Source organism: Rhipicephalus sanguineus, chromosome 1 (assembly GCF_013339695.2).
Source record: "Rhipicephalus sanguineus isolate Rsan-2018 chromosome 1, BIME_Rsan_1.4, whole genome shotgun sequence".
Classification (NCBI taxonomy): Eukaryota; Metazoa; Arthropoda; class Arachnida; order Ixodida; family Ixodidae; genus Rhipicephalus; species Rhipicephalus sanguineus.
In genome coordinates, this window is record NC_051176.1 from 120821799 (window position 1) to 120837333 (window position 15535).

The window sequence follows — 15535 nt, forward strand, 5'->3', positions numbered from 1 at the left end:
CCATGACCCCCTTAACATATGCCTGGTAACCTGATGCACCCTGTAGTGACAAGGCCAGCATGTCTCCAGCCAAATGTTAGTCTGGATAGACTTATTATATCCTACCATACACGTTTAGCAAAAACTTTTGATCTGGGGGATTGGTTCTAATTTCGTTTCTGCAGCAGAAATTTTTCCTGCAGACTTCCACTTTTGTTGTTTTGCCCGAAGTAACTGTCTGTTCAACTACACACGTACTTTGTACAACTCTCACCCAGAACACTCAGTAATTTTTTTACCTATTCACACACACACAAGGTCTTCACATTCACACTTCGGAAATTTTATTTCCACACTGTTTAGGACGGGTAAATTTGTTATCTGGTCAATTGTTGAGGCCCTGGTGAAAAGAGGGTACCACTCTGCTTATTTGCTGTTCGAGAAGGAGCAAATCCAAGCAGTTTCTGAGTATTCTGAAAAAAAAAAAGAAGAAGAAGAAGAAGAAAAAATGGCAAATTGGTGCACTGTTTGAATTCTGCAACTTGATTTTGTTATAACGAAGTTAATAAACATTTGCCTGTGAGATCTGAATTACGCCAGCCGCAATGTTACAACTGTATTTATAATTGCCAACTATACAATGGCTAAAGAAAACAAACCTCCAACCACTGCCTGCCCATACAAATGTACAGTCGCGCTCAATATGACTTGCAACACGGGAGCGCGTGGCCTCACGAGTTCACGCACGCGCTCAAGTTGCTTCATTTCTGTAACTTAATATTATTTTCTTATTTTGGGACATCCCCCAGTTACAGACAGTGCTTAGTTCTAGAAATAAGGGCTAGTAGAAGGAATGCGAAATCTTTAAACTCGTGAGGCCACGCACTCCCATGTTGCAAGTCATATTGAGCGCAACTGTAGACTATCTTGCACGGAAATATCAAATAAGATAAACGTTTGCACGGTCTATATATATCCATGGTTCTCTTCCTCGTCCTGGTTAAGAGTCTTGAAGCCAATAAGAATGTGGACAGAAGTTAATTCCTTTTAGCAGTGTTCCATATACACAGAGTCCGCACAGCTTAAAAGGGGGCCCTAGAATGAAAGTTACTTGAAGCTTCCTAAAGTTTATTGTGAATCGGTTTAAATGCTACTGCTGTACTCTTAAAGCAGTGGTATACAGGAGGGCTACACTGTTGCTGCAAACTTACAACTACAAATAAAACTGCAGGGGAACACTCACCTGCCTGATGGACATGGTGCAGAGGATATAAAGAAAAATAAAGGAACAGTCAGTGTAGTCCTCTCCGGGCAGATTTCTGTGCGAGAGGCTCTGAATCCAGGAAATTGGCACAAAGGGCAATTTGGCAACAACCCGGCCATCAAAGCTGGAAAAAGTACATGGTTGCCAAATCAAGATGGGCCTTGTATAAAATATCTTGGCATTTGTAACACACCAAAAATTTGACATATATATATGTGTATATTTATCTCTACTTTTCTTGCTTCAAGTGTGAAGTCTGGCCTGGAAAAAGCTTCCTTTAATGATTCTGATAAGCAGTGCCTTCTAGCACCTCTTGATCAACTGCCATTTTCTTGCCCATGTATCCTTGCATCGAGATATTGATGATTGCCGCATCACAAGGCGTTTGATCCTCATTGCTAAAATGTGGGGGTGTGGAAGTAGCAACATTTTCTATTCTCATAAGAATATTTGGAAAAAGTGGCTTTAGATATAATTTCACATTTCTAAGGAGATATCAAATATGAAGCTTACGCAGAGTCAGTTTCGGTATAAGAAATTGGGCTTATGTGCAGTGACACTGTATGCATAATACCGTTCACAATTAGACATTCAAATTTATGAGCAGCTTGTAAATAAAAAAAACTGTCTTGGATTATCAGGGACAGCATAGCAATGACATTACTGAAACGTTACCAGATGTTACGTAAAGTGTTGTGTTCACTGAAGGACAGAAGCGTGATACTATACAACACAGCATTGCACTGTTTTTAAGGGGTGCAAACATGGTAAGACTGGTCAAATAGTAAATCATGAGAAATTGGTATATAGGCTGTATAGCTATACGCGAGCTAGTCTTTTTGAATGACCAGAAGTTATTCTGCTGGTGTGCAGAAGTTATGTACACCATGTGCTCAGTAAGGAACTGCTATTCCTATGCAACTGCTGCAGCTATGCTGCAGAGAATTCATTTGGAACAGTCCTTGTATCAATTGTTCTGACTTCATAGATGTTGCTATCTTAAAAAAATGAGAAAAAAATAAGAAACAAATATTTGACAACATTGAATGGTGAATTCTCAAATCAAGTAGTATGAATTATTCAATTCATGTTCAAAGTTTTGAATGTTCACACACCCCTACATAAATGTTTGTCCATGACGAGTAGTACAACTGGGACACCATATTTGAAATACAAAGGGTTTGGGCTCAAAACACAGCTGATGCCTGTCATAACAAGACACAATTGTGATTGTCAACTCATGCCACAAGCCAGGTTATGTGGTGACCCACTGGTAACGATACAGTAATGCTACCGAAGCACCATTATGCACAGCCAACACAGATGAAGCTATTGAAGAAACAGGATAGCAGAGATGAGAGACTGCAACCAACAGTGCTTTGTTGGAAAACTCATTCTGGAAACTGAAATAGTTTTTATGAAGTGCTTAATTGGCTAAAACGCACAACATAAAATGGCCCAGCGAACACAAGTTTGAATGCTGAAGTGTTCCTTGGATTGAAAAACACAATTCATTTTTATTGTCTACTTTTTCATTGTTTCAAAACTGGTGCAAAATGTGGAAGAAAGCAAAAAAGTTGTGCATCTTTTGTGCACAACACTTAAAAGGAAATGTCAAACAGACTTGTAGATATGGCTGATGCTGTAAATATGACGGTGATTCTACAAAGATAGAGTTGAGTTTATTCTAATTTATGAAGATAAGCTTTTACTTAAACCTGTTTTATTAACTGTTTTTTTCTATTTTGTATTTTCTGTAGGAACAATCTTTTGCATGAATATTTTAAAAGCGGCATTCTATATTTGGCACCCTTTTCAAGCTTCTGTGTGAAATAGAAAACGCGTAAAAGTGCATCAAAGTTGTGAATCCTTTCTGAATTCAGCTGTGTTCGGAATTTTCCAACATTTTGTTTTTTTGTGGACAGCGTAAGACCACATTTAGATTCAGATGTACTAAAATTAGCAAAAAGTTTTTCGACAAAGCTTTAAGTTTGCACTGAATTCAACTGTGAAGTCTGGAAATACTACCATAAGCTATAGCACGACAACGTTGGTACCACATTGAAATAATTTTTTGTTGTGCTACGAAAGCTTTTCGGGAATAAAATTTTCATTACTATGTAGGTTAAACATGCGTACGTAACAGCGGAAACACAGACAAAATAAAAAATATTGAGCGGACGTGCAGGTTATCTCGTGTGGAATCTCTTCCGAGTAGTGCTTGCTGGCTTAGAATATCCATAAGCATTTATTCTCTTGGAAGTAGCGAACAGGCAAGCTGTAAAGCCTTGTCAATTTCACACTGTTGCGAAGTCAGCATTTAGTAGAGTCTTTTAAAACCCTCTTTGAGAGTGCCGTATCATTCACACATACAAGGCACATGCTCACTTTTTTTTTTCACTACGACTTTACAATGTAAAAAACTAACAAACATATTCTTATGCTGGGAACTGTCGCATAGTGTTTTGTTTGTGACATTTGTGCTTTGATTACTATTCTGTTCCTCACAATCATGGAATTCCACCATAAGTGCTCCAATGTGGTGTACAATTTATGCTAGCATAATTAATTATACGATAAATTATTTTATCACTTAAAAACACCTGCTCAAAATCGTAAGAACCTGGCACCCCACCATGAAGGTCAAAACTAGCTGGGCATATGACTACGTCCACCCAAACATTGATGATGTTGAAGAGTGCGCTTTTCAAACCAAGGCCCCACATGCAGGAAGGAACGAAACATTGATGTAGTATCAGCAAGGAGGTGGCACACACAAGCACGTGCCCCTCAGTAAATTTTTGTCTTCCATAGGACACCTAACATAAAATGACACGTGACATGCTCGCCTGCCAAGTCCCCACACTTCATGGTCAAGGGCGTGCCCTCTAAGAAAAAAAATTCCTGGTTACGCCACTTCAGATGCCAGTGGTGTACAGCCAGAACCATCTAGAGAGCCGCTCAACAACAGAGCGAGGAAGGAAGGAATCTATACACTCTATCCCACAATGCGCCATGCAAAAATGTCTACGAAGTTAACAATACTCGCAGAACAGGCAAAACACGCAAAGCCAGACGAGCCACTCAATGTGTCTATTAATGATGATGTCACGAGGTGCTGCCAACTCGGATGAGCACTCACGCTTACTTTAAAACTGTAGGGTCATTTCATGCCAAGTGTCCCACACGTATACCCAGAAAAGGAAGTGTATACAATTTGCATTATTTCTTTCAGTATATGTATGCTAGTTGTGCAGATGGCCCTGTAGCACATTGTGCCAACGACGCCATAAGCTGCTCTCGGGCGTCCATACTTCCCGTTGGGCCCGCCAAGCAAGCTCACATTATAACGTGAATTCATTACTCATTGCCCTGACATCAACGCGACGAGACTTTCGAGCACTCACGAGCCACTGACATACATCTCGCATCTTGCCGCCGCCTGTGACGACTGTCAGCTGCAAGGGCGACCACGTGCCTTGTGGCAAAGTGGCAACAAGAAATGCAGGGTGCGTTCAGAGGGCCAAATTCAAAATTTATTTTCTTCCTTAAAACAAAAAATTATTTGATTAGACTTTCTTTACGTAACGATGAAGTCTTCTATCAAATGCCGCATGACGAGGATTTTTACTTGGACCACATCAGTATGAAAAATACGGTCGAACATGCGACAAATCGCATATTTTCTCTAAATTCACAATTTTTTTCGGGAAGGTTTGAAGTCTATTTTACCCCTAAACATTTCTGTACTAAAATACACTTTCCTGAAAATCACACTATTATTAAGATTGGTTAGGGAGAGTTCTAGATAGCTCAAGAAAAAATCACGAACTTTGAAGATTTTTGTAGTTTTTGAAAATACGTAGCTGGTAGTAAAACAAAGATTTCAGAATTAATAAATAGGACAACTAAACAGAACCTCTGCAATAGCGCAAGCGCGATTTCAAAGCTCAACACACGAAAATAGATTTTATACACATTTTTCTATTAGGCACAGTTTAAACAAATACAAGCGAACTTCGAGGAGGTGCCACGATCGTCAAAATTTTTTTCACGCACAAATGTTTTGTCACAATACTCCATGTGGCACAGGAAAAAGGCACAAATTTTATCAGCAAAATCTGCGATGTGCGAGCGCCACGTCTGGGACACTTGGCATGGAATGACCCTATATCAAATAATATTCAAGGCAATATTCACCACTAATATCCAGTTGGCGGTATCTACACATGCAGATCGAACGACATAAATATCTCGAGTTTCAAATCTCGTAGACCACTACCGTGAAAAGCGCACTATTTGTGGATCAGTGGCTCTCTTGCGGCTTTCCTTGACACACGGCATCCTGTTGGCAAGCAGTGTCACCAAAGGTACGAGCATTTCGGTCCGGCTCGGAAGTCTCTGGCAGCCCAGGAACTTGCAAAGCACTCAGCTTCACGAATGCAAGAAGCACACTTTGTAGTGTATGCACAATAAGTGCAAATGCATTGTGCTTCTCACTGGCATATCTCTTGTTGGTCCAATGAAGTCAGTTTCACAACATTTGCCAGTTAATATGGCTGCCATTCTGTAGCACTTAATACAGCAGCATTGCTATTTGGTACCACTGCAAGAGAAGTAGTATGTGGCGTGTAAATACTGCTACTGGGTGCTTAAACTGCATTCTGGAGCCAACCAGGCATCCCCATAGGCTAATTCAACATGGAAGAAAATCGAAGCGGTAAAATTGCATCATTACTGCAACCGCCTGTCGGATCACAAAGCTCAAAGAATGGCAAAATGGTGCCATCTTGCAGGGATGTTTTTTAAAAAGCCTGTGTGCTCTTTTCATGGCATCACTTCTGTGACGTACGTATGCGCAATAATTCTTGGTGGAGCTCAGCATAAAACCATTTCCTGCTAAAAAAATAAAGACTGTGTTGTGTGCAAGTGCAGGTGCATACAGCAGGGCATTGATAAGTTTTTCCAACCACTTGCAGAGTAACGGTACACCTCTTTTGGTGAACCTGTTCAGAAGTCTGATAATTTCAGAGTTCTTTACTACCCATTCACACAAAGCCACATTTCTGTTGCACATAAACTATAAGAGCACTGCTCATAAAACACTTTATTAGTTTAGATTAATTAATGCATAAACCACCAATTACAGCCATATGCAGTCAAACCTCACCTCACTATGATAAAATTGGCTATAATGAAGTAATCCCAGTTTCACATGAAATTCTCATAGGAACCCATGCACTTATTTTAGCAAAGCAATTCTCTCTGAATGGGCATAACAAACCTTCTTTATTTCAGTATGATTGCCTGATTATATTGCACTGATAAGGCTCAAATATGGTGGCATGCAATGCTGCTTTTAACTACCAATCCTTTATTTACTCAAGCATATGCGGTAACTCTACTTGTAACTTGTCTGAGCCAGCAGTTCAGAAGTGTGAGTGTGAAACCGTGAGTGTGAAATTGGGTAAAAGAAAACACCAAACCTGCCATGGTGCTGACTTGGCAGTTACATATTCACACTAAATTCAAGTGTTCTCTTTCATAATGTTTGAGGGCATACATGTAGTTACACGACTGCTTGCTCTCATCAGACAAAAAAAGAAATGGTGATGACAACCCTGAGCACACCTTGTGTAATTTCCTCAAACAATGCAGACATTTTGCTGGCATGACAATATACCCAGATGACTAATACACACATCACTAAAAATGATTCATGCTGCAAGTGACAGGTTCTTGAAGCATTTTGTATGGCGTATGCATAGTGTGTGAAGATTTGTGCATGGCAATGAAGGCCTTAGAGGAGACCACTCTCACTAAACTGCACCTTAAAGGCTGCAGGCCAGTTTGCACAAGGTTCGTACCATTTGGCAGCACATCTTTAAAGAAGGAAAAAGACCAAGCACTCACATTGAATTGAACATGCTGAGAAGCGCCGTAAAGGCAAAGCCTATGGCAAACATTGACTTCATTTTCACCTGCAAGCAGACGGAGAAGTCAAGTCATGTGCGGCACAGCAATCAAATAAGCAACGGAAGCTGAAAATCGCTCACAAGTGAGAGGTCTCTGTTGTTGTTCTTTAGCTTCTCTTCTTCCCGCTCTGTGATGTATGCAAATACACAGTAAGAGAGAGACATGTGCGGTAACCTCTCGTGGGTGCAACAAGAAGCGTGAAAGCGCAATCAAGAAGCATGAAACTTTACCTATCTTCTTCTTCTGTTGTCGGGCAGCTGCCTCGCCGTGAGCCTCTTTCTTCTTTTCCACTGCAACATCAAATACGCTATGGTTGACTGCTAACCAATGAATTGAAATTTTACATACACACAAAAACGCACTTACGTCTTTTGCTTTGTTTCTCAACTTCTGCCTTTAGTTTCTGGTACTTGTCGGTTCTGTACACCATAAGCCATGTCAAACCTTCAAAGAACAGCAAAAAAGCGGCTTTGAGCAGACGCAAGGGTAAACTTGTTGCGGTCAGAGCCTCGGCGTGCACAGTCGAATTCGCACGGCAGACGCCGCTTCTAGCGTTACAGGGGTTCCATAACGTAAAACAAACGTACCTTCGCTCAGCAACGCCGTGAATATAGAAATTACGAGTATTAATAAGGTGTCTGACCACATTCTTGAACTAAATCCTGGCCACCGAAGCACCAAAGCTCTACCAAAACGGAAACTCGCTGCAAACCGCTGCTGCCGCTGCAAACACACTGCTTTTTGCTTTTTACCCTTTTACATTGTTGCTCGCCGGCTGATGTTTCTCGGCTAATGTCAGTGTGCTGCTGGCGATGTCAGGCAGGCTCTATGCATTTACAGGTGGAGGTAAACGCAAAAACGCTAAAAAACGAAAATAAAATGCTGGGAGCGTACTCATATCTAAATACACCCTACAAAATAACATTTTGTGAACATCCGGAGTTTAACGCACGAGCGACTGACATCTTCTAGGCGTAAATATTTTTTGAACTTTGGTTTAGTTTGGAATTCAGCGGGCTTCTCTTTTGGTTTAGGCTGCTTGTCTTTCCGTGCTTTCCGTAACGGATGGCAGTTGCTTGAACCCCATCGGAAACACGCTACGGTGCTACGGCCAACCTACAGCTTATACAGCCAGTACGGCTGTTACGGGACCTGCTACCTGCTTGCATACGTCTAAGGTACTACAAGAGCGTAATAAGTTACGTGAAGGTAGTTACGCACAACGTTGGAGAGGCGCATATCTCTGTTTAATCTAAAGGTATTCCGTACCAGTCGAAGTCCTAAAGCCCGCATGAGGAATGGTCTTTACCTGCTTCATGTAACTAGGTGAGGTTCTTCGCACTTCATACCTTTCACGCCTTTTTCGTTGTTTTGCGTACAGCGAAGTAGTGCTTAAACCTGACACTCAACATGAATACCACCTGCTGAAGCGTTTATATGTGAGAGAAGTTAAGCTGTTATGACAGAGCCGCCTAAGTCCGTGGATTGTTTACTTAGTACGTATGGAACCTGTGCGGGATGCTTGAAGGTCTTCGCGCTGGTGGACGTCTGTGTCACTTCATGTTTCTTCTCAGCAGCGCCTTAAAGCGTGCCTCAATTTACGTTCTGTAACCTAAGATCCCGTACCCTGGCAAGTTCCCGTCCAGGGCGAAGTGTTGCGTGCGATAATGTTTATTTTCATTTCTTTTACCATCGCCAAGTTCGAGGAAATTTTCGTTTTATTTTTGTATTTGTCATGTTATGGGTGTCGTCCTGTGTTACCAAGGATTACGTATATGTAATTCTCGGTAATCTTTGGGCAAGACAATCCTGATGTTTCCGTGACAGTTGGCGGGGTTGTCCAGAAAGTAAACAGGGCCACGTCGCGTGCGATCGCAACAGTTGAGGTCGTGTTATCACGGGGCAGTAAACTTCTGAAACTTCGCGTGCATATAAGTTAGCTTATTTTAATTTGCCTGGGCGCATAGAAAAAAATATATATGCGCCTGTAACAGTTACTCAGTGCCGGGGCGACGATTGCGCTGTCCCAAGCCAGCTTAAGAAAAGTACAGATAAGCGTTTATAAATTACTACAGAACGCCATAAACGCTGTCGTCTGGTCATAATGCTGCTCAAACACTGTATAACAACTGGTGTCACCCACAGGCATTTTGGGGGCATGTTTGCTCTTGAGAAATTCGTGTTTGCACAGCTTTAGCGCAAAGTTCTGGTTATGATAACCATTAATGCTTTCATTTGGGCCAGTTGGTGCAAACTTGTAACTTGATTCATGGCTGCACTAAAAACACGGACAACAGAAGAGACGTACACAGGACGGGCGCTATAATGTGTGCTGGGGGCACAAAAAGCCTTAAGTGTCCTTTTTTTGTTTTTTTGTGAATATTAATGTGTGGTCAATGCTCTGAACACGTGTGTCATAGTAAAAGAGTTTTGCTTCAGTTATATGAATGTTTGATAGCTTGTCATCTTAGCAAAGCACATATTTTTTTTCTTCGTGTGCACCTATGAACTATTACTCCACACTTACTCTAATCAGTTATTTTTTTTCTTTATTTTTCCAAGTTGTGTAACACTGGTAGACTGCTTGCAATACACATAGTTATATTCGACAAACTTAGTGTGACATTGCAGTAGTTGCAGTGGCTGTCACAGTGGCTAAATGCGTTCTGAAGAAGAAAAAAAAGTGCATTTTATGGGCTAATTACTGTATTAAAACTTAAAAAAAAAACCCACAAGGCTGAAATAGTAATTCAGACAATGGATGATATATACTACATTAGGTGCTATAAGAAAGTATTATTTTTCTTCTGTATTTTTTTTGCTTTCGAGATCCAGAGACAACAGTTAGGAATATGGTACACACGTCACTGCATATGCAACAAAAGTGGTAAAGAAAAAAAAAAGCAAGATGGGATAAACAGTGGAATAACAGTTGCAGTTAATACTGTATAATAGTATATAAAAGACAGAGCACAGCACTAAATTCACGGTTATAAACACTAAAACTGCGGTGAGGTGCCCTGCTCCAATATAAAGACATGCAAAATAAAAATGAAACGTGAAAAGACATTGTGTGAGTGGAAGGGATTTACATCTTACGATGATTGCCGAATGTATGTATAGTGCAGCTCTTGTGGCAAGAGAAGTGAACTCCATTAGTGCTGAATATGAAGCCGATGAAAGACTGTCATCTAACAGATACGTTGGTTGCAGGCTCATTTTTTACCTCATTAGTTTGTAATTCTTCAATCAGTATATTGGTCTGCCTGTTTCATTCACTTGCATACATGTGATTATTGACTCTGCCTATAATGGTTTGGGGCAGCATCTGTTTCACATGCCTAAGTATTACGCTGCTGCTTATATTGGCGCTCACTCACACAACGCAACAGTTCAGCAAGCATTGCCTTAGCAAAACACTTTCATTGAGTCAACATAGAAAAGATTGTCTAGGGTCATGTGGACTTGCAATGAAAGGAGGTCAATTTCTTTTAAACAGAAAGAGAAAGGGGGCAGGATCAGATGGGGGTGTGCAGGACATCTGTGCATGGTGAGTCACTTCATGTCAATGAAGTGGGTAGGTGCGCAAGGTGCAATGCGAGTCATCATATGCACTGATTCACTTCTTTCCGACTACAGCTGCCTTTGTCTGCTGGAAACTCCACTGAGAGTCTGTTTGAAACATTTGAAAGCTTAGACATCTTATTCTATTATGTAAATTGCCAGAACTTACTCTGGCAGCCATATTACAAGGAAAGGTGGACCTATGTTGTGGTTTGCCCATGTGAGATTTTCTATGTTTGCCTTAACCACCACTACCACCATTTCCTATGCTAGGAATGCTTTTTTTTGGGGGGGGTGGGAGTGAAGTTTTCAGTGCCATGTGAATTAAATAAGCATACATAACTTTAAAACACAGACAGAATACAAAAATGCAGGTTATTTCTTGTGGAATCGCCGCCGAGTAGTGCTTGCTGGCTTGGAATAGCCACAAGTCTGATTGCTCTTGGCATTAGCAAACAGTTGTGCTGATGTCTTGTCACTTGCATTTTCCAAGTCAGCATTGAGTAGACTTGTGCACATACTTTGTGGAAGGGAAAAGCACATGCAATACTGTACATGCACTTTCCCCTTATAGCAGCAAATAAAAAAATAATAAAATAAATATTTTAGATCAAGGCACATTGTTCTTTAGGGCAAGAAAAATACTGCTCAATCCACCATCTATATTTAAAACATAAATGCAAGTTTCCGTTTACGGTGTCATCGAACTACTTGTTGCTGATTCCTGGAGAATCTTCAAGCTTTAACAAGGCATAAAAATAATTGATATCACTGTATTTTTATGTTTGCTTTTTGGTCAGTCATTTATATTCCAGGTGTAGGTACTTGTATAAAGAATTATGAAGCAAATTACTTATATACCCTGTAACTCGTTCATACCAACTGTATTTTATTTACTTTTATTTTTAGAATAACGGCTCGCTTATTTAGTGACTTAGCTGTTTTAATGCCTAAAAGAGAATAAAACATTATGACAACCTTGTGTGATATATAATTGATTGACTTAGCCTTGTTCATATGAAAAGTTAGGTATGTATTGAAAATAGTATATCATGAGCATCTTTGTGATCTTGAGTTAAGCTGGTTTTGTTGTATACAGCAGGGTGTTATGAACGGGCACTCTGACACTGGCCCTGTTTTGCATAGTTGTGATTACATCTTGCACAAAAATGACAGTGCAGCTACAGAAAAGAATGGTGAAAACAAACAAGTAAATTTTCAATGCAGCAGTGTAATGGGTTTGCATCACCTTTACTTGAAAACCTTGCAGAGGTACCATGAAATGAACTAAAGGAAATATGTTCAAAAGTAGTGTAATGCTATTTTTTTTTTAATTATTAGAGAAGCTCTGAGGCAACGCGGGGCTGCAGGTTTTATTTACAGTCTTTTCGTGTTGTAATTGTTGCATTTGCTTTTATGATCTGGGTGTGAAAGCTGCGACACTTTTGAGACAGTGTTATGCAACTCTTGTTTGCTAAATAAAAGAGAATGCAGGGATTTGACAGCTGTACTTTTCCCTGTCTTGTGATGTGAGATCTGTCAACAAAATGTCTCTTTGCAGTAGTAGGTATGCAATTGCACTTTCTTTATTCCATGCACCTGACAGTGACATGGCATAAAATTATTTTGCTGTGCGTGCTGCTCACCTACAAGTTTATTTCACCCCATCGTTATTTACTGGTTAATTGTGTGTTTAAGCGATAGTCCTGGAAGAGAAGGTTACCGGTTGAGAATAGGGCCTTCTACAAACAGCACACAATCATCAAAGAACAGCATCCGGCATTTGGGGTCTTGTATCTGCTGCTACATAAAGTTGCAGTAAGCTGATTTCATTACTGTTCGATGTGTACACCTGAATTAAAAAGCCAAGTATTTCATTATCTTAACTACTCAAATATGAGCAACTTAAATACCTGCCGTGGTAGCTTGGCAAGTAAGGGTCGCTCTGCTAAGCTTAAGGATGTGGGTTCGATTCCTCGTTACGGCGACCAAATTTAAATGGTGGCGGAATGCAAGAAAATCTGTGTACTTAAATTTAGGTGCACATTAAAGAACTCCATATGATCAAAATTAATCTGGAGCCCCCCCACTACAACATGCTTCATAATCGTATCAAATGGTTTTGGTGTACATACTTTTTCTTTAATGCATTGCATTGCCAATGTGGAAATATTGGTTTTTCATAGCTACAATGGACTGCAAACTTTTGCTGTTAACAGTGCATGAAGATAAGTCATGACATGCCCATATGAATTTCTCCAGATTTATTTCAGTCAGTGTTTGTGGGAATTATCTAGACTACCACCATGAGTGTCAGCAGGATTTTGTCGTGGGGGGTGCAAACCAGTGTTTCATCTATCTCGGCTGGGGGAGTGGGGAGACCACTGGTGTAGCTTTGGTTGGGGCAAGTCAATGTTGTATGCATTACCGAAAAAAAGTAACTAAATTCGTTACTCGTTACGCTAACAAAAAAGGAACGTGTTACCGCTGCCGAAAAAAACTAACGCATGTTACTGCTGCCGTTCCTCCATGGTCAGACATTTTAATCAGTGTTCCCTTGCTGTCAGAACCAGAATAACACTTTAATAAACCTCATTTTATATTTTGTATAAAACCCCTAACCAAACAACGATTTTACCTGAATTACTGATATAACTAGAAAACATAGCACGAATGTGTCGGACTTACTGCAATATTACAGTGGCGTAATGTTTGCTGTAGAGTTTCATGTGATGGCTTATAACTTTGTGGCACATGGTAATGCCATTTCTCAAAGTGACAGTAAACATAAAATGAGATTTTATCATCAACACTCTCCAGAAAGAAAACATCACTGATCTGTCAACCAATTTACTGTAATTCTAACAGCACATTTCTGCTACCGTGCAAAACATACGCGCAGATCTTGTAGGAATAAAGAGATCCTTAAATTGCATAGTCCAAGAAAAAATATTTGCAACATAAACCATCATTGGCCCTTTAACCTGTGTAATTGCCGCGAAAATTGCGAGTGTTTATGCAAAGGCATTCAAGGTCAGCCAGGCTCACTCAGGAATTCAACAACCAGAAACCAGCAGTAAGAAGCAAATTTGATTTTGAAAACACAGAACTGATAAACAGCTAGCTCTATCGTATTGCAGGGACAACTACAACTTGAAGCATTTAAGCAATAGTTCTATTTTAAAGCTGTCGTTGGACAGCTTGCTCGCTTCTTAGTGAATACGTCCGCACCTGCGGTAAATACGTTGGTGGCATACGGACGCATTAAACGGTACTCCTGTTGTCGACACCAGGCAGGCCGATAGCAGTCTGCCGCCTGGAAAAAGGGATAGCTCTGGGAATGGGGCGCCTACGAAACGAAGGAGTTCTGTGTAAGACTTCCGAAATAATTGGAATAAAAAGTAACGAGTAATGTGATACTACCTCACGTTACCGAAAAATGTTAACGTAAGTACGTTACCCATTACAGTTGCGAAATATTAACGAGTACGTTACTAAATTACCGAAAAAAGTAACACGTTACTGGTAACGGCGTTACTTGTAACGTTTTACCACCAACACTGGGGCAAGTGCTGGTGTGGCTTGAGGGGTGCAAGTGCCCCTTTTGTACCCCCCTTCCGATGCCCATGACTACCACTGCTTTTTGTAATCCATATAGAAGTCAGACTGCTCTTGCATTGTACTTATTGGATGTGTTCTGTGTGGTTTTTTACTGATGTATGGTTTGTATGGGCAGTTTGCTCTTATAAACCAATAACATGTTTTATGTACTTAGTCGCAGAGTTCCTTCCGTTTTGTGTTTCAGAAGGACCTAAGGATCTGTTATGTCTGAGAACACGGATTTGAAGTCTGAGCTAGCACCTGAGGTTGATGCCCAGGTTGCACCACATGTGCCCTCGAGAGAGTCTTCCCAACAGAGTGATGCTCCCAAGAGCTCCTGGGTGAAGTTTGATGATGACAGCTCTGCAGCAGCCACAATTGAACCTTCGCAGATACAGACTGTTGAGCCCCCATTGCCCGTTAAGATGGATGCCCTGCTCAAGAAAGGTACATAATTATTGAGGAAACATATTTTATTAATGAAGTAGCAAGGCCTGAAATGATACCAGGCTGAAGATATGCTTGAAGGAGTCCTGCAGCACATGACCAATTAATCAGCAAATGACCCCAATATAGGTGTTTATTGTGGCTCAAATCTCTTGCTGCAATAATTTTTTTGAATCTGTCAAGTAGGAGTGGGGTTACAGAGAGTTGCCACAGGCTTCCAGTGCTTTCTCTCTCCATTTGTCCTGCTGAGCACACTGGAAGCTACGCAGAGTAGGGATGACAAAGTGGCAAAAAGTTACCTCAGCGTACATTGTGGCCTTGGGTGTTATTCTTTTTTTTTTCTTAATGTGTTGGCCACCACATCCGGTTCAGACAAGCGTGGCGCCAGCATGTGATGGCACCTAGTGTCGGCCATGTTCCCTACTATAACAGGATATACATGATGTAGCACAAGAAGTGACATGCAACTGTTGTGCTAAAGTCTAGCTGAACTCTGTGAGTACCTGGTGCATACTGGCTTTGTCCTGCATCAGCTTGACAAACAGATAGTAGTAGCCAAACCAGATTATGCGTTTTGTTATTGTTTCAATTAGCTAAGCACCAATCGTTGTCTGTCTGTAAAGGCATCTAGTTCATGAGTGACTGAGACAAGTGAACAACTTGTCTTTAATAAGTGATTGAGACAAGTAACCGGCTTTCTTTAAT

The 15535-nt window shown here is 40.7% G+C and overlaps 2 protein-coding genes across 2 annotated transcripts in view; one reads left to right on the top strand and one right to left on the bottom strand.

Annotated features, from left to right (window-relative positions):
• Nucleotides 1-300: 300 nt before the first annotated feature.
• LOC119397050 (calcium load-activated calcium channel) lies at nucleotides 301-7989 on the bottom strand. The gene is made up of 7 exons (XM_037664479.2): nucleotides 7807-7989; nucleotides 7586-7663; nucleotides 7450-7509; nucleotides 7300-7346; nucleotides 7157-7224; nucleotides 1223-1367; nucleotides 301-452 (listed from the first exon to the last, which is right to left on the bottom strand). Exons 1-7 carry the CDS (start codon nucleotides 7865-7867, stop codon nucleotides 357-359), a joined length of 555 nt encoding a protein of 184 aa, XP_037520407.1. The 5' UTR covers nucleotides 7868-7989; the 3' UTR covers nucleotides 301-356.
• Nucleotides 7990-8178: 189 nt separating this feature from the next.
• LOC119397027 (transmembrane protein 268) overlaps nucleotides 8179-15535 on the top strand; it is a 56639-nt gene continuing 49282 nt past the window's right edge. The window contains exons 1-3 of the mRNA XM_037664457.2: nucleotides 8179-8397; nucleotides 8478-8545; nucleotides 14589-14830. Of these exons, the coding sequence (XP_037520385.1) occupies nucleotides 14608-14830 (223 nt within the window). The 5' untranslated portion in view covers nucleotides 8179-8397; nucleotides 8478-8545; nucleotides 14589-14607. The remainder of the gene's footprint in view (nucleotides 8398-8477; nucleotides 8546-14588; nucleotides 14831-15535) is intronic.

What these genes read in the sequence shown, in the direction of transcription:
- LOC119397050 (XM_037664479.2), bottom strand. Translation starts at nt 7,867, where the DNA reads ATGTGGTCAGACACCTTATTAATACTCGTAATTTCTATATTCACGGCG. An exon ending in CACGGCGTTGCTGAGCGAAG is followed by an intron (nt 7,664 to 7,806) that starts GTACGTTTGTTT and finishes TGTTCTTTGAAG; the next exon opens with GTTTGACATGGCTTATGGTG. An exon ending in ACAACAGAGACCTCTCACTT is followed by an intron (nt 7,225 to 7,299) that starts GTGAGCGATTTT and finishes GTCTGCTTGCAG; the next exon opens with GTGAAAATGAAGTCAATGTT.